Source organism: Typopeltis vanoorti, chromosome 12 (genome assembly GCF_054136105.1).
Source record: "Typopeltis vanoorti isolate ZY-2024b chromosome 12, IOZ_Tvanoo_1.0, whole genome shotgun sequence".
Taxonomy (NCBI): domain Eukaryota; kingdom Metazoa; phylum Arthropoda; class Arachnida; order Uropygi; family Thelyphonidae; genus Typopeltis; species Typopeltis vanoorti.
In genome coordinates, this window is record NC_143560.1 from 16,038,431 (window position 1) to 16,058,187 (window position 19,757).

Here is a 19,757-nt window from a genome sequence, read left to right on the forward strand (position 1 = left end):
TAGAAAGCTATTATTGCCATATTAGTAATAGTTTTCCATGCAGTATTGAGTTTGAAGCTATGTAGTATGAGGTGGAGTCAAATGAGATAGACTGATGGTGGGTGTTGCTACAGACCCAGAGGATCAGCTGCTAGCATCAATGAAATACATTGCCAAATAAGCCTAATGGGCATAAATGATTAAAGTCATGGCCAACTTTAATTATCTGACCCTTACTAGACATTTAATAAGGATATGCACATTAGACAGAATAATTTTTTAAATAATAGTTTCACGTATGTAAGAGAAGACTAAATAGAATTTAATACTCTTATATATTTTGATGAATAACACCATTAAGCTTGAGTTGCAAAAAAAGAAACAACTGTGGAGGGAATTTAAAGAGAAAGGTGACCTTCAGACACACGAACGGCGTAAAGCGCAGGCCAGAAGGGTAATGAGTGTGGTAAGAAAAGCAAAAGCGGATTATGAAAGGAAAGTAGCTATGCAAGCTAAAGAGAATCTCAAACAGTTCTTTAAATATGCTGCAAGCAAAAAAAAAACTGTACACGGCAGAATGATTTTAAGGAATGCCGATGGTAAAGAGGTTACTAAATCAGTCTATATAGTGGAATTACTGAGAGAGCACTTTGCAAGAGTATATCATCCAGGTGATGACATTGAAAAAATGAAGGAACCATTAGTTTATACGGGAATTGTGATGAATGAAGTGGAGATGCATAGCCTAATTACAGAACCTTAATATGAATACATCTGTGGGATTGGATGGTATACTGGCATGAGTCTTACGTGAAGCAGCTAAAGAATTATCAGTGCCCTTGACCATGTTGTTTAATCTGGGTCTTGGGTCTGGTTTAGTCCCGAAGGTGCGGAAAGAGGGGAAAATAGTTCCACTGCATAAAGGAGGATCCAAGACATTACTGTTGCAAATTACCGACTGATCAGCATATCAGGAGTCATTGTCAAGGTCTTGGAGAAAGTAGCCAAGGGAAAAATACAGGAATGGATTGATGAGAATGAGATACTGTACAGGGGACAGCATGGCTTTGTGAAGGGTAGATCATGCCTCAGTAACTTGCTCAAGTTTTATAACAGTGACGGCTGAACTGGATAATGGTAATGGGTTTACAGTGATACTGCTGGACCTGGCTAAGGCCTTTGATAGGATACCACTTTGACAGGATCCGTAAACTGCAACATATGGGAATAGATATAGGGTTGGTGAAATGGATAGGTGGGTGGGTGGTTAATGGAGAGATATCAGAGAGTAGTTTATTCAGGAGTAGAATCCAAAAGACGGCCTGTGACTAGTGGTGTGCAGCAGGGTTCTGGTCTTGGACCACTGCTGTTTAATTTGTTCATTAACGATATAGGGAAGGATCTAGGAGGAACGGTTCATTTGCTCGCTGATGATACAAAGTTGGGTAGTGCAATAGTGAATACAGAAGGTGTAAAAATCTTGCAAGATGATTTGGTTAGATTGGAGTTCTGGGCTAAGGAGAATGGATGTCAATTTAATGTGACAAAATGTAAGGTTATGCATTTTGGGGTGAAAAGATTAGCAGCAGTATATCACATTGGAACTGTACTCCAGGAGATTGATGAGGCCAGGGACTTGGGAGTGTTGGTGGATAGGGAGATGAAGTTTAGGGGATACATTGCAAAAGTGGCAAAATCAGCTCACCAAATCACTTGGTTGCTGAAAAATACCTTGACGAGCAGAGACAAGCAAGTTATTGTACCTCTGTACCGAGCCCTGATAAGACCTCATCACGACTACTGTGCCCAGATTTGGTCACCTAGGGTTTTTCTTGATGGGGAGGAGGTGGAGAGGATCCAGAGGCAAGTGACCAAGATGATAGCAGGTCTATGGAATGAACCTTATGAGAACAGGTTGAAGATTTGTGGGTTGCAGAAATTAGTTGATAGGCAGAAAAGGGGAGATATGATTGAGACATTCAAATTGCTGAAGAGTTTCTATAGGATTAATTCAGAGGATATTTTTGAGATCAGGACTGGTGGTGGGAGAACTAGGGGACATCTATGGAAGCTGGGCAAGAGTATGGTTAACGAGGGTGTTAGAGCTGGGTTCTTTACTTTTAGAGTGGTAAATGAGTGGAATAAGCTGCCAGAGTCTGTTGTGGGTGCTATGACAGTAAATGAGTTCAAGGCAAGGTATGATAGATACTGTGAGAATGTCGAATAGTTGTAAGGACTCCCTGGAGTTGCCCATAATAATAGTAATAATATTTCACTGAATATGTCATGGGCTTCATTCAGATAGAAGGCAGAAAAACTGGTAACAACATTTAGGAATACAGATTTAAAATCTAATATAAATAAGAGACAAGACGCTTTGTTTAATTTTGGTATTAAGAAATCTCTTGTTTGAAGGTGTTTGTGATGGAACAGATAGTGAGTCATCCACCTCAAGCCTACAAAGATCTCCAGGATGTACAAAAGGAGGGGGAAACTACCTGCACACAGGAGAAAAAGTCTGCATTCACTTGTAAGTACTTATAATAATATTATAGATATGTTTGGTGATCAGAATGGGATATGTTAATGAAAATCAGCACAAATTAATTTAATGATGGTTTAATTGATGTTTAATTAATTAATAATCAATAATCAATTATTAATTAATAATAAAAAATCAGCTAATTACCAATTAATTATTAATTAATACATTGCAAAATAACCAAGGTGTTCCATAAAAATTTCAGGATTTGTTAAGTGTTCCGTCGTAGAAAAAGTTTGAGAAATCGTGGTGTGAACAGTGATTTTTTATTTTTTTTTTGTTTATGTTGAGCTTATACACAAGAGGTTGGCTAATCAACCAATAGTACATTAGTATTGTGTATGAGTGGTGGATTGGGAAAAGGAGAGACTTGTATACATTTGTATACATTTGATTTAAAAGGCTGTATATTGTATTTCCTGATAAATACATAAGGAGGAAGACTTCCACAATACAGCAGTAGTAGGGATGAAGAAGGACGAAAAGAACTGGTTCTATGTGTTTTGAGCTGTACTCTGAAGTAGAGCTCAAAACACATAGTTAAGCAGTAGCCTCATGTGTCCCAGCAGACTTAGTACTGAGTAGGAGAATTATTGATGCTATTTCATGTGAACATTTGCCAATACACATATTGCAGAAACCAAATGCCTGTGCAAAAAAGGGTAGAGTGAGTTGGTAAGAGATGGGTTATTAATCAGTCTAATTGCTCTCCTGTGTATTGAGTCAAGCATTTCGAGGGAGCTTTGGGGGGGGGGGGGGGCACCCCAAATTTGAGAGCAGTATTCAACAATGGATGTGATGTGTTTATGCCAGGAAACTCTTGATGTCAGAGTGATTCCAAAAAAAGACATCTCATCTTGTCTAGAAATTTGAGTTTTGTCATGAATATTACTGGAAGAAAATGGTTCTTTTTTATGGAAATAAGGCAGAGCTGGTTTTTGCTAGGATTGGAGTTGATGAGGTTATCTGAACTCCATTGGAGGATGGCTTGGAGATCAGAACTCAGGGTAGTGGTGGTTGATGTTCTGTAGGTTAAGGTGATTTGCATAGAGTAAGATTTGTCAAATGAGAGGGAACAGTGCAATGTGCTGTCATCTGCAAAACTGTGTATTGGGTTGGAAGTCAACTGAAGTAAGTCATTGATATATAGAAGGAAGAGGATTGGTGAAAGAACAGAACCTTGTGGAACCCTGACATTAATTAACGGTGGGAAAATAAGGAACCATCCACCATCATACATAGTGTGCATCCAATCAGAAAGCCGGCAATCCAATTGTTATGGGATAGAACAAATGATGGGAATTTGTTTAATAGACCTTTTTGCCAGACCCAGTCAAAAAGCTTTGGAGATATCAAGTGCAACCAGTTGAGATTTGCCAGACCTCTCCGTTGCATTTGTCCAGAGAATGGGTGACATATGTGAGTGGATCTTTTGTTGATCAGCAGTGTGGATACTGATGGTCATTTATTAGCTGGGTGCCTTCAAGGTAGTGTAGGAGTTGCGAATTGATGGTTCTCTCCATTACTTTAGACAGGACTGAAGTGAGTGAGATAGAGAAGTGATTTGATGGCAGTGATTTGTCACCCTTCTTGGGAATGGGTTGAACATAGGCCAATTTTCAGGCTGTAAGGTAGATACCAGTCTCCACTGGTATCTACCTTACCTAAGAGAGTATATACAGGCGACATAGGACAAGAGTCTATTCTGGTGCACAAACCTTCAGCAGGTCAATTGGAGGAATGCCATCAGATCCAGGAGACATTTTTTGCACCTAATTTGGACAATATTGTTCTGATCTCTTTCTGATGAAGGGACAGAGGGGGTGCATTGAGTATTGGGCATCTGGAATGGGTTTTTTTTTGGGGGGGGGGCATTTACTATGGTCAGTTATGCAATAGATCCATCTAGGTATGATGGAGTGAGAGTAGCATTGGGCAAAAGTTATGACCAATTACTTTGGCAAAAGACCAAACAGCTGCAAGTTTCCTGGTTTTTGCTCTTTCAAACTCTATTTAAGAAGCATTGATAGTTTTCTTGTAGCTATTTCAGGCTTGAGTGTAAGTACTAACGAGGATGGGGTTCTTGATGTAAGCCAGTTGTGGTATGCTTGAATTTTTTTTTTTTTTTTTTTTTTTTTTTTTTTTTTTTTTTTTTTGTACAGCCTTGGCACATGTTTTAGAGAACCAGACCAGGGCTTAGCTAGGGAATGGCAGTTCAGAGTAGTGTGGAAACGTATGTTTCCATGCCAGTAAGGATTATTTTAGTAATACATTCAGCACATATTTTTGGGTTGGAAATCTGGAAACAATGGTCCAACCATGGGAATGAGGCACAGAAGTTATGGAGGCTGTCCCACTTGGCATGCCATAATTATTATTATTATTATTATTATTATTATTATTATTATTACCCCAAGACCTCATGGAGTCAAAGACTCATCTGGGAGGTCCTTTTATCACCCACACATCTCATCATACCGTGTCTTAAACACACTCAAACCCCTTGCAGACACCACGCTCTCAGGCAAGGCATTACAATCATTCACAACTCTGCACGAAAAAAATCTGCCTCTCACTCCCCTACTCACACCCTCTTTATACAGTTTCCAGGGATGACCTCTGGTTCTCCCCTGAACTCCCACTATTCTCTGTAGAACTTCTCCACCATTAATCCTATAACAACCCCTTACCAACTTGTGGGTCTCTATCATATCTCCCCTCTTCCTCCTGTCCACCAGACTCTGCAAATTACATCTTCTCAATCTTTCCTCATACTTGACATTCCAGAGGTCAGAAACTACCTTAGTCAGTCTCCTTTGGACCCTTTCCAACATCTCTTCATCCTTCTGAAAACCCGGTGACAAAATCTGGGCACAATAGTCCATGTGTGGCCTAATCAAAGCCTCATACAACGGAATAAGAATCTCCCTACTTCTACACGTCATTGTCCTCCGCATCATTCCCAGAAGCCTTTGCATTGTCTTCACAATTTTGGCGATGTGTCCCCTAAATTTTAGATCCTTATCCACTATCACTCCCAGATCTCTTATTTCCTCTGCTTCCAACAATATATTCTCATCAAGCATAAATTCTACATTCCATCTTTGTTTTTCCATTTAAAACCTTACATTTTGCAACATTGAACTCACATACCCATTTCTGTGCCTCATTCCCATGGTTAGACCATTGTTTCCAGATTTCCAACCCAAACATATGCACTGAATGTATTACCAATCACTCAATTTATTCAAGTCTTCTTGTAAGGCCACAACATCTTCACTACTCTTTACGGTTCGTCCCAACTTTGCATCATCTGCAAACAACAGAATATCGCCAAACTACTCTTGTGTGGGAGCGGCTGTCTAAGTGCTGTTCCAGGAGGGAGGAGACGAGCACTAGATGTGATCAGGGTTAAGGGGCACACTACGTTTATTTGGAAGGATCACTGGCGAGGAAGAGATCTAGGGTGTTTGGGGAGTGGTTATGGTTATTTGGTATTCTGGTTGGCATGTGTAAAATTTATGTAAGGTTGTTAGTGATGGCAAATGTTTCAGCATCTCTGTTTACTTGATCTGCACAACTGGAGGAGGATAGCCAGTTGGTGTTGTGGACATTAAAATCTCCTAAGAAGATGATTTTGCTGTTAGGGAAGTGTGTCTGGAGAAGATCAATTTTTAAGGAGATGAAGTTAAAGAGCTCAGAGTGGTGGATGGCACTGGGCAGCAAATGAATTTGACTAAGTGGGGCAGGAAATTTTCAACCAAAGAAGGTCAAAGTTGATTTTAGGTTGGGTGCTGTCTGACAAGGTATGTTGGAGTGGATATATGTGCAGATGACACCCTTGGATCGAAAGGAGTAGGAGAGCATGTAGTTGGGAAGTTGAGCTGAATAGTGCTGGGGGGGGGAGGGAGGTGAGATTTGGGTTTCTGCCAGGGAGAAACTCAAAACTCAAAATTAAACCAAAATGAAAATGGTATTGGATACTACTAAGGTTGGTGCTGAGGCATGGATGTCGGTGAAGTGCATATGCAAGGCTCTGTGGGGCATGCATGTTTCCTCTGCATTGCTTGCATACTGGTCTCATGGTGGCAAATAATAGTCTTGCTTGATTTCTGCTTGACAACTTTCCTTGTTTGTAGTCGATGACCAACTGTCATCTCCATTGTAACATTTTTCTTCAAGTTGTTTTCAAAGTTGATGTTCATGTTCTCTTTGGACAAAAGTTAGGTCAGGCAGAGCTTGTATGTGAGATTGAGGGAAAGTGTCTTTGAACTTGTTATTAACCTCTGCTATTAGTTCAGATGGCTTGTTGGTGTATTGCAAATCACTTTCATGAGGCATGGGAAGTTCATTCTGTCCTCTCTTTTATTCGAGACTCTGAAGCGATGGGACATGACAATATTTCTGGGATCAAAGTTGCATTCTCCTGATAACTTACTGATATCAACCTTTAGCGATTCGCCAGTTTCTGTTGAAAAGTTCAGAATAATGGCATTGAATTTCTTGTTTTTGGCCTCTACTGAGTAATGTACTGTTGCGTAATTAAGTCATGGAGTTCGTTAGCATTGTTGGAAAAGGGTACATTTGCAGTGTTAGGATTTTGGAGGAGACGGTTTCATTCATAATGTTAAGGTATTTTTGAGGCTTTTGGCTCATTTTCCTAAGCTCAGAAGCTGCTTTATAGAAGGGAGGCATAGTCAGCAGAAGAAATGCTGGTTGATGTCGATAAGTAATTTGTGCACCGATTCCTCTGTTTTTGAGCAGAAACTATGAAGCCAGTGACAACATAAATCAGACATGATATTTTTTCTTATCAGTAATATCAGTATTGCAACTGCAAAACTTTGTATTATCATTGGATTTGTCAGTGATCAATGGCACTGTGCTAGCGAGACCTAAGGTATTCTGCCGTCGTTAGCCCTTTGTTTCTGCCATCATTGCTTTGCACAGTACATATGGGTGAGTGCTTGCACAAGGCTGATATTTAATTAAACAGATTACCAACTTGATGGACTCTAAGTACTTACAGGTTGTGTAGAAGTAATCGGCTCATTAGTACCTGCTGTTGTGATTTTCATTTATTGGATAATTTGGGTGAAAAGCACTTGTAATAATGATAAAATGTAGGAGCACAGATTTAGAGTAACTTATTCCCAGGCACCACCTAGTGGTTCATCCTGTGATTAGAGTAGTTCTCCCACTATGAGCCTTTGGCTCCATGGAGATGTGGGAAATAATAATAACAATAGTTAATAATAAATATCCTGTCTTTGTGTTTCCTTCCAGTGGAATTATTTTCACAAATTTTTTCCAGTATCAAAATCAACCTGTATATGAATGTCAGTTTTAGCTGTGCTGATAATATCTGTGGTATTATCAAATTGCAAAGAAAAGAATCTGAAAGTTGATAAATCTCATCAAAGATGTTTTGCCACATCAGACGTCATTACTTCTTTTCCTTCTTATTACTATTCCAAAAGATATTCTGTTACAGCATCACTTATTTTGTAATGTTACTGTTTTACTTATTCTATATTCTCTTACTTATATTAGGCTTGCTTGTAGAAGGATAATGTAGTTTTAGGGATAATATAGTTTCTGTCTATCCTTCCCAAAAATACAGTAGTACTGTATTTTGGGGAAATGTTTAAGAATATTGGATCTGATGAGTGCATGAGAATATTTGTCCATAATCATGGTAGCCACTTTGCCACCATCTGGGGGAGAGTAAATCATGAAGTCTTGAAGTATGAATGTCTTGAAAATATGAAATATTATTATTATTATGGAGTCAGCAGACTCATCATGGGAGGCCCACTCAACCAGCAACATGTCTCTATCATAATGAGAATGCACTACAGCAATGCATTCCACTCACCAACAACTCTCCATGTAAAAAATCACAATAATAATTATTATTACGAGTATCTCCATAGTCAGTAGACTCATCGTGGGAGACCCAAACCATCAAAACAATATCTATCATATCTCTTCTTGAATTCATTTACAGACGAAGAACTCGCAACTGAGTCAGGCAATGCATTACACTCATTCACCACCCTCCAGGCAAAAAACCTCGTTCTCACACCCTTGTTAACCACACTTTTCTTTAATTTCCAGGGATTACCTCTTGTTCTTCCATCACTATCACACAGCTGAAACATTTTCCCTGCATCAATCCTATAAAAACCCTTTAGTAATTTAAATGTTTCTATCAATCCCATCTTCTCTGCCTATCAACCAACCTCTGCAATCCACAAGCTCTCAATCTATCAGTGTAGGGAGCATTTTTTACATCACTCACCAACTTAGTCACTCTTCTCTGAACCATCTCCACAACCTCCTCATCTCCAAGGAATCCAGGTGACCAGACCTGAGCACAGTAATCCAAATGTGGAAGTATCAACACCTTATAAAGGAGAATAATAACCTCTTTATCTCTGGATGTTAGTATGTTCCTCAATAACCAAGTAATCCTATGTGCAATCTTGGACACCTTAGCAATGTGTCCCTTCCACTCCTTCCACTCCCTAGGGACCACCATACCAGAGTTCAAACTCAAGTTAAATAACCAAGTAAGAGGCATTGACAATTCCTTTGCACATTCACGCAACACCCGAGCTGATATTCCATCTAAACCAAAGCGGTGTTTGCATTTAAATTTTGCAATATACTAAGTACCTCTGATTTCTTAACTTCAATTCTCACATTAGTTTTTGCTACAGGTATACAGAGATATCTCACTTGGGTGATAGACTTTTGAAAAGTGATCACTCAGTAACTCTACTATTCCATCTGAATTTGTCACCTCAATACCATCAGCACCCGATAAAGTTATCCTTCCGAAGTCATTCTTCCTTTTACTTGCCCCATAGCGGAAGAACTCTTTGGGATTATCCTTGATCTCCTTGGCTAAGGTCTTCTCATAATTTGATTTAGCTTTTCTTACTATGATAGTAACCTTCCTAGCTTGAGCTTTGTACTGCTCATGGGTGTACTGATCACCTTTCTCCTTGTAGATTTTCCATAACATTTTCTTTTTTTGCAGATCAAGCTTGATACTACTACTCATCCATCTAACGCCTACCTTGTTTGTCTTCCTGACCATGGGGACACATTCTGATATTGCCTTCCTCAGATACCTGCTGATTTTATCCCATGCACTGCTAACATCTTTCCCCTGCAACATGTTCTGCCATGGGACTGCTGCAAGCTCACTCCAAAGCTTGTTATAATTGCTTAACCTGTAGTTCTGAGTTCTGTATGTACCCCTTCTCATTGGCACACCCAAGGAGGGGGGGCCAAGGGGCCCTGCCCACCCACCCCCAAAAAAAAGAAAAAGGAAAAAAAACACTAGAAAATTTTCCAAAAATCTTTTCCTAATTAAAATTCATTTATTTAAAAAATTTATGTTTGTCCTGTCTTCTATTTCTATGCTACTTATGAATTAACAGTCACATAAGGTGGAAATACCCTATAGCGCTTGGGAATCCTGGCCACTGTTAACGAAAGGCGAACGAAGTGGTGCTCGGGCGCTACTTTGTTTGCCTGAGCTGGGCCAGAGAAAATCACGGTATCATGTATTGGCGATCACTGCAGATGCTCAGTCATAGCTCGTATGCAATGCGTAGTGTGTATTCTCAAATCGTCTACTCAACTCACCCCCCCCCCCCCCCAGATTAAATCTTGAGTGCTCGGCTCCCTCCAAGATTAAATTCTGAGTGTACCACTGCCCCTTCTTAAGAGAGAAATCCACAAATTTTCAACCTCCCAAGTCAATACCACATGATCGCTCTTATCAATTAGAGGTAACGAGGACACCTTACATATGCATATATCCTCTGAACCAATGACCACGTCCAACACTCTCATACCACATGTCCCTTCAGTCATGTGCTGTTTCAAGTAATTATCTCGTAGAAGATGTATGAATTCCATTTCCTTTTTGCCACGTAATATTTCCTCCTTCCAATTGATATTGCCATAATTAAAATCCCCCATAATAATCACTAACCCTGCACTCATTACACTAATTTGCTGAAGCATGAATTCAATATCACCTCCTGTACCCCCTGGCCTATAGCAGCAACCAACTGTATATTTGGTTGCGTTGGTCACTATTTCACACCAGACTACCTCAAACGAACTATCATTCACATGTCTATCATCTTGATATACTACTTTCTTTGGCTGCAACTCATCAGCTATCATCAACAGTACTCCCCCCCCCTGTTCTATCTTCTCTATCCTCCCTGTAAATACTGTACCCATCACATTCAATTCCAGTGACCACATCTTCTGCTGACAGCCAAGTTTCATTAATGCCTGCAACTTTTGGTGAGATTGCATTGACTAATGCCAAAAATTCTTCCCGTTATTTCAAATGCTTCTTGCATTGGTATATATAAATTGCAATTCCCTTTAGTTCTTGTACCAGCTTTAGAACTGATATACATATCACTAATTTCAGTAGTCCCATGCCGATTTTTATCCACTCTATTCTGCAATTTATTCTGCGAATAAGGATTAACAAATATACAATCACTGCTTGAGTTTCTCTCTCTTATACTTAATCTTTTCAATTTTAGTTTCCCTGTCCAATTACTTCAACTTGTTCAGAAAACAGTAGCTTCTTCAATCGCTTATGACCTTCCATGTTCAGTTGCAACCCATCTCTTGCATACAGCTGTCTTTTTCTTTCAAACACACTCCGGACATCAACAAATTCCAGATCTTTTTTGCACATTCTTGCAATCATATCATTTATTATCATTGCTCGTCTACTTAACTCATAATTGTCAAAATGAGGCAGCACGCACACTGTCACTTTTCTTCTTCACAATATCTAACAATGTTCTTAAATCTTTTGCTACCAGATTTATACTACCACTCAGGTCATTTGTACCCACCATAACTATCATCTTTTCTGCATCATGCCCTCTCTTTATTGCTAAAGCCACTCTCTCTATTGTTCCACCAGTCAAGCACTCTTCAGGCATATCGCTCTCCATACCCTTAATCATAGAATCACCATATATTTTACCACTCATAACTGCATTCAAGTCCAAATAAGCGTCACTCACAGCCTCATTTTCTACGTTATTCAGCATGACTCTCCCAGTTTCATTACTCAATGTTCTTTTACTTATTCCCTCACTCACACGACATCTCGTTCCTTCTAGACCTCTTGTGCTTTCATTCTGTTGACTCCCAATCATTCTCATGGTATTTATTACTTCTTCAATCACCAATGACTCTCCTATACTTAATCCTGTTCTAGTTACTTCAGCTAAAGTAATCTCCATAGTTCTAATTTCTCTATTCAAAATATTTAACTCTTTTAATTTCCAGAACCTCCTTATTGAGCACTTCCAATTCCTCTTGCAGAAGATGAAGGTCACTTTTCATTTTCATGAACTCCTGCCAAAGTTCTTCCACTACGGTCCCGACGTCTGCTTCCATTCCTAATTGCTCCAGCCTATCACGACACTTCTCACATACATCAACGTTTTCATTCTTCTCATTTAACCAAACAGTCCAGAGATCCTTCACATTCTTTGCCGCATAGCAGTTTCCGCAATGCATCCATTGCGAAAAATCCAATGCAGAGCCAGACTTTTGTATAGTAATCCTCTGAGCCGCTGACGTACGTCTCTTGTAGGATGCCATCTTTAGACGCTGAAGTAGTGAAACAGCAGTGAAAACACAATATATACAACAGAGTTTCAAACAATAACACCACTGAAGGACACTTGTATCCAGTGCTTTTTTTCTGGAAAAAAAAGTGCCGGTACTCACCACGAAGATGTTATTACAGCAACTTCCACACTTTTAACATATCCTCCAATATACTCTCGTCGTCTCGCTTTGTTGGCATACTTTGTGTGCTGCACTCTCCTTATGATCGTAAATCTTTTTTCTTAATGACATTAACTGTTGTTTATGAGATTCTCCAAAATGACTGATTTTACCATTTGACCACTCCGCTGAAATTCTCGTTCCCATGTGTTTATCGACGACAAGACTTCTGACATCACAACATGCTTTGCAGCCCAACATTTTATTCTTGACATCCAGCCACTTGTTTCTCTCGCAGAAGTCATTTTTCTGCAAAAATGTCCAACATTCGGGCCAATCATTATCAGAAGCTGCTTCCTTTTGACCACGTGGATCTTCGTCTTGGTTTCGTGATCCTCTTCACCAAGTGTATTTTCAGTGCTAGTTTTCTGTTTTACAGGATCACAAGTAGATTCAACAATTTCAGCTTCTTCAGCCTTACATTTTTTTCTCATTGGCATAAAGTAACTACTTATTTTACTCATTTTGAACAATGATTGCACTGATTTAACTTAGATTAATTCAAAGCTCACGTGAATACCTGCCTGTTGCAGAGTGAATATTGTTAAATTCTGACCTTTCTTTTACTTTTCTTTAATTTATATTTTATTGTTGTTCTTCTGCTTATATCACTTATCTTATTCACTGTAAAATCTATCCACACAATTTGGCCGATTCTTAGAAAGATTAAGTATATTAAATAAATTGACAAAGGGTAGACTTTTGAATAGAGTCTGATCCTCAGCAATGACGGTCTGGAGTTACCTCCTATTCAGGTTCTGGCAATATTTATTTGATCAAGCTGTGCCAGCCAGATCCCTAGGTCAGAAATTCTTCTTAACCAAGGAGTAACCGTCAGAAAATATATTAAGCAAATCAATCTATTAATTATTCTTTATCTCAATCTTATCTATCTCTCTTAAAATACTTTAGTTTGCAGTCGTGGTCTCTGTCATATAATTCACTCCCACTCAGATTCAGATATTAGCAAGCAATGCATTGGATTCAAATCAAGGCACAAAACAGGTTAAGATAATCAAGATACATTTATTAGATTCTAAAGATTACACATTTACAATAAAAAAACACTCAATAGGAATAGAGTTATCCCAAGTTATAAGGTTAGACATAACAACTGTAATTCACATATCACATCTAAGAATAGGCTCATTTCACTACACAAAATTCTAGCTAGCATCCTTTAAATATCTTTACTTATCTTACACATATTCTTAAAACATTCACATCGATAATTCTATGGATCATTACTTATAGCAAATTAACTACTATCATTCACACAAATACTAAGGAAACAGCCATTAGATTCTAAACACTGGTATCTAAATCTCACTATAGTCCTTCCTACAATTTAGAGTTATATAACCTAACATCTCGTTTCTTCCATAACACATTATTCCGTTCTTTCTTAACAAAGGAATTTAAAAGGTTTTACATTACCACATTCCTGTAACTTATTCCGTCTATCCTTTCTTTATAATTTCCCTCCGAATGTTCGATCTCATCCTTGGTGATTAACTCACGGGCTAGGTTTGGCCTTCATTGTTCTGTCCTTTCATCGCATTCTCGACTGGAAACAGCATGGATTGAATCAATCCACGTGGACGTATGTGGTGGCCAGTTTCTTCAGGCTTACTCAGAAAAGTACCTAATATTTCTTCATCTATTCCTTCCACCTGACATTGCAAAACGACAGCAGAGAATAGCTGCCCACTATCGACTAGATCTCGAACTGGAACTCTTCCCGACTCCACCAGAAATTCTCCAGCAACTCCAGATGAAAAAACCTAAAAAGCCCTGAACAAGGGGGACAAACCCGTTTTATACCTCATATCTCTAGCGCCCCCTTCACTACCAAACCTTTCTGCCCGACACTTTCCTTTTGTGCCCGGCTCCTATTTTCATTTCTATCTTCCTGGAATACTTCATACACGTGCTGCGTCTTCCCGGAAAAATACTGTGCGCATGCCGTTCGCACTTAAGCAATTTGCCGTCGGCTATATAATTTATCCGAAGTTATCGTTAATGGACTTTGATCCTTCGTTATTATGCTCTAACATATATCTTATAGAGAAACTTCTTACATTACAATCTTTTTACAAAAAAAATGACATCTTTCACCTTTAATTAATATTACAAAGTTTGTAGACACTGGGGAGTTCTTTCACTTGGTTGAACAGCAGGAAGGAGTGATGACAAGAGGCCATCCCTGGAAGTTATGAAAGGAAATTGTGAGCAAGAGGGTGAGGAGTGATTTCTTTGCATGGAGGGTGGTTGAGCCATGGAATGCATTGCCTGATAGAGTGGTGAGGGTGAGAACGATCAATGAGTTTAAGGAGTGATATGACAGACTTTGTGTTTCTTAGGGGGAACCTCCCCTGGATGAGTCTTGACAGACTTTATGTTCTTAGGACTTTATGTTCAAAAGACTCATCGTGGAAGGACCTCCCACGATGAGTCTTTTGACACCATGGAGGCCTGAATAATAATAATAATAATAATAATAATAATAATTCTTTAAACAAAATTGGTATCTTCACTTATTTACAAGCATTTCTCCTTTTAGTTTTTTTTTCTTGTTAAATTCTGAATGAGATATTTCTTAGTAAAAATATTTTCATTCAAAATTCAACAATATGGAATTGATAAACCGATATTGGAAGCAATCGGTAGTGAACACAACTTCCTGTTTCCGGTTACGTACCAACCTATGAAATAGGAAAGCAGGGTACCAACTTATGAGTAATCAAAACTGAAAATTCAATTCGTGAACACAGTACCACCTACCGGAATATTTATAATACGTTTTGCTGTCAATAAATCGCAAATTTTTAAAAACTTAAGAAAAGAGGTGCCGGTACTGCATACTGTTGTGTACCGCCAGAAAAAAAGCACTGCTTGTATCCAACTGAAGCACAACTGCAGCACAATTTGAGACAAAAATAAAAGCCACACCATACTTTAATTTAAACACACATTTTCTAACATAACTCAATATGACCGCCACGTTCACTAGCACCACCTTTCTGAATAATCCATATGTGGTCTGACCGATGCTTTATAGCAAGGCATCACATCCTTATCCCTACATGTCAATGAACATTTTATCATAGCAGCATTAAAAGTCTTTGCAACACTTGTAATATGCCCTCGAAACTTCAGTCCACTGTCTATCATCACTCCAAGATCCCAAATCTTATCCACTTCCTGAAGTACAGCTCCACCAATACAGTACATAGCCCTTATATCTCTGTATCCCAAAGTGTAACACTTTGCATTTATTAATATTAAAACTGCAACCCCATTAATTTGTCCAAGCTAAAAATCTATTCAAATTTTCCTGTAGAGAATTAACATCAGCACTACTCCTGATAATTCTACCTAACTTTGCATCGTACATCAATGTTTGCCATTTCATCATTGGCAAACATTTGAAGATCCCCAGTCAATCCACATGAAATATAATTAACAACTAAGTTAAACAGTGGCATGCCACTGGTCACCTTCCTTTTCTGAGATGCTGCTCCATCATACACAACTGGCTGGTATCTTTCAGAAAGCCGATCTTCAATCCATCTAACCAGTCTACTATCTAATCCCATCTTCTGCATCTTATACACCAATCTTTCATGTGGTAATCCATCAAATGCCTTTGTGCAGTCCAAAAAAACCACTGTATATGAATCTCCCTTATCCAATGTATTCGTCACCTTATTGTTAAACATAGAAAAGATTATTAAGACTGCTCTTCACAATCCCATACTGACCATCATAAAGAATCTTATGTCCATTCACCCAATCCTGTATTCCATTTCTAACCAATTTTTCCAACACTTTGATCAGAACTGCAGATACAGACTGGTCTTATACGGTAATTGGAAACTTCTATTTTCAAACTTTTATTCTCAAACTATGCTTGTGGAGAGGTATTATTTTGCCTTCTTTCCACTCCTTAGGAACCTTTCCCACTAAAGATTTTCATTAAATAACCAGATCAAGGACATCGCTACTCTTTTGCACATTTTTTAAAAATACATGGTGATATGTCATCCATTCCCACAGCCTTATTAGCATCTAATTCAAGCAACATTTGATACACCTCTGAATCTTTCACCTTTAATTCTCCTAATCCTTGTCTCCCTTCTACATGTTGCACAGCATCATTTGCACCACTATGATGTAGACTGATGAAGTGTTCATTAAATAATTCCACTATATCATTTACTATGCTGCCATAACTATTAATGAAATTCTTGTATGAAATTCCTTTTATGATCATGAAAGGAAAGAAGTGAAAAGGATGGAATGTCCTATCTGATTCACTCACAATATTATCTTTTCCATTTTACTTACAAACTAGTCATGTGGAAATCTGTCAAAGGCCTTCAATATATCCACGTATACCACAGTAACACATCTCCCTTATCTTGTAAATATGTCACTTTGATGTAATATATAAGCAGATTTCCAGGACATAATAATCAACCCAGTTGTGAATCCTAGTCCTCACTAACTTTTTGAAATTGTTAATGTGTAGCTTGAGTCTTATTTTCCTTTTGTGAAATGGAACAATTTTGTTCTTTTCCACTACTTTATCCAACTTTCCATAACAGGCTTGTCCTTGCATGACTCAGTGATATGTTATCAGTTCCTACTGCTTTATTATCAAGTTTACTTAATTCCTCGTATACATCAGTCTTACTTAATTCCTCATACACTCCTACTCACTCACATCAGTCCTCTTTCACCATATCCTCTACACTCAAGCTGTTCATGATGCTGCATTCATGAGGATGAAATACCTTAATAAATTGCTTATGAGTACCTCAACTATATTCTCTACGTCAGTCAACAATTTTTATTCACTAATATCATTCTTCCATAATCATTCTTTCTTTTACTTGGCACATATCAAAAAAATGCTCTAGAATTTTTGTTGGCCTGATTGGCAGAAGTTTTGCACATACTGCACTCTACCAATCAAGTCACCTTTCTCCTCATCTTCTCTTTATACTCCACATGATTATTACCCTTCCTTATGCTGTTTCCAAAAATCCTTTCTTTTCCAGAGTGCATGTTTAATCTCTTTATTTGTCTATTTTACTCAAACATAATTTAGCCTAAACCTCTGGAATATACTCAGACATTATTGGTATTAAATATCTCTTTATCAGTACCAAAGCAGAACCTGTGTTCTTTCTACCCAACCCACTCTATAGCTTTCATTTGTCTTCAGAGTTTTTCATCATCACTGGCCTTGTACCTCCACATATATCCTTTCCTCACAGAAGTTCTTGCTGAATGGCTATATTATTATTATTATTAAACAAGACCTCATGGAGTCAAAGACTCATCTAGGAGGTCCTTTTATCTCACACACATCTCATCATACCCAGGTAGTTTCCTGATGATCACTCTGACCAACTGAAGGAGATTAGACATTCTATTCACAATCACGTCCTCTGATGATATGATCAGATTTAAGAATCTCAACCATCGTTTGTCCTCCATTACATATTGCCTAAGATTGTCATCCCTCAAGAATTCAAGAACTTTATTCTCATTCCCAGATGCTATCTCTTCTTACTAATCAATATTACCATAATTAAAATTACTCATAATAATCACCCTTCTCTTGCTTACTAAACCAATTTGTATATTTCTTTGTCTCTACCTTCCACATTCCCTAGCTTATAGCAACATCCAACAAAATATTTCATTCTATCAATTTCCTCCTTACACCATATTGCTTCAAAACAACTACAGCTATTTTCCTCTTGTATCTCAATACCAGAGGAAAATAGTAGCAGTTAATTCATAATTCCCATGCTATCATCAAGAGCACTCTCTCTCCCTTCCTTCTTGGCCTTCTTATCCTGATGAAAACATACCCTTGGGTATTCAACAAATAAATAATTCATCTATGTTTCACTTATTCAAATTATTTCAGGTGAATAAACTCAATCAATGCAACAAATTTATCTTCCTTATATCTGATATTCCTGGCATTCATAAATAAGCATAGCAATTCATTTCTTGGTCTGTAACCATACCTGTGCTGCCTCCTCCCCCCCTCTCCTGTCTGCTCATCTTTATAATCCTTTACCCTATTGCCATATGCATTCCAGGTCATGCCATTCCTATGCTGACCATCGCCATATATGCATTCATTACTTCCAAAATCCATTCTTGTTACACTGTGTACTGTACTGTACAACCCCCTCCTTCTCTGCATTTCCCCTCCAACTTACACACCAGTCCTCAAATTCTTTCACACTGCTTCTCTCTCCACTCATTCACAAACACTTCAATTTCACATGTGCTACTCAGCTGTTCTTTCACAATATCTCTAACTTCTCCAAATCCCTCATTTCAATAAATCATTACTGTCTCTATCATTCTTTATACCCTAATTAGTATGCCATAGGTATTAAAATGGCAAAATATTTTTTCTTTGTAACTGTATGTTTCTCATTTCATATGGGAATTTCATGAATTTTCTAAACAAAATATATGGTGGTTCTTATAAATTGTAAATATTGTTTACAGATCATCATGCTCGTACAGCAAGAATCCTAATGCTGATGGTTATTCCTGGTCACCTTATATTTGGATATAGCTTAAGTTTAATCAAAGGAGGAATGACAGCACTGACCCCTCTTTTTCTGCCACTTTATCTACTAACAGCAGTTTTACAGGTAACAATAATAATCTTAAATCTTTGTCTTGTGGAATATACTAATTTATTTTAATAACTTGCCCTTCCTTTAAATAGTTCCTGGTTTAGAAAATATTTATTTTATGTATGTAGATATACATTTAATCAGCATCATTTTTTAATTTAAAAAAATGTTAAATTAATAGGATATCAGTTCCAAGGAATTCAAACACAAATAGATTTTGCAAAGATACAATAACTTAAAATTTTTAATGATATCAAGGGAATTATGATATTAGGGTAATTATATCCACAAAGGTACAAATCCAAAAGATATACATACTGTATTATTGAGATTAACATCTCAATAATACAGTATGGCATTATTGAGATGTTGCTATATACCAGAGAAGGTGAATGGTGGTAATGAAAAATTCTATAAACAACTTTGGTTAATGAGCAAGGAAGGGTATGATCATTATAAGTGATTTTAATTATAGTAATATAGATATATTACTACATATTTATGTTATATATAAAAAGATAGCATTTCAAAATAAGGAAAATGCATTTTTTCTTAAGTTCTTGAGAGACAACTAGGCAGTATTTAAGGTGAACACATGAGGATAGAGTTTCAGATCTGATCATTCACATCCCAGAATGTGATTGTGAGTGGGTGTTGCATTTTCCCTCCAGATGGTGAGAGTAATCATAAAGTTATCA

The 19,757-nt window shown here is 37.8% G+C and overlaps 1 protein-coding gene across 4 annotated transcripts in view; it reads left to right on the plus strand.

Moving 5' to 3' along the window:
• LOC150100597 (solute carrier family 41 member 1-like) overlaps nt 1–19,757 on the plus strand; it is a 235,405-nt gene that overhangs the window by 203,972 nt on the left and 11,676 nt on the right. For 3 of the 4 annotated variants that reach the window (XM_090401067.1, XM_090401066.1, XM_090401068.1), the window contains one exon: nt 18,926–19,074. In XM_090401067.1, the coding sequence (XP_090257193.1) occupies nt 18,926–19,074 (149 nt within the window). Of the gene's footprint in view, nt 1–18,925; nt 19,075–19,757 lie in introns of those variants that run through there. The other variant, XR_016549114.1, reaches the window with a different exon arrangement.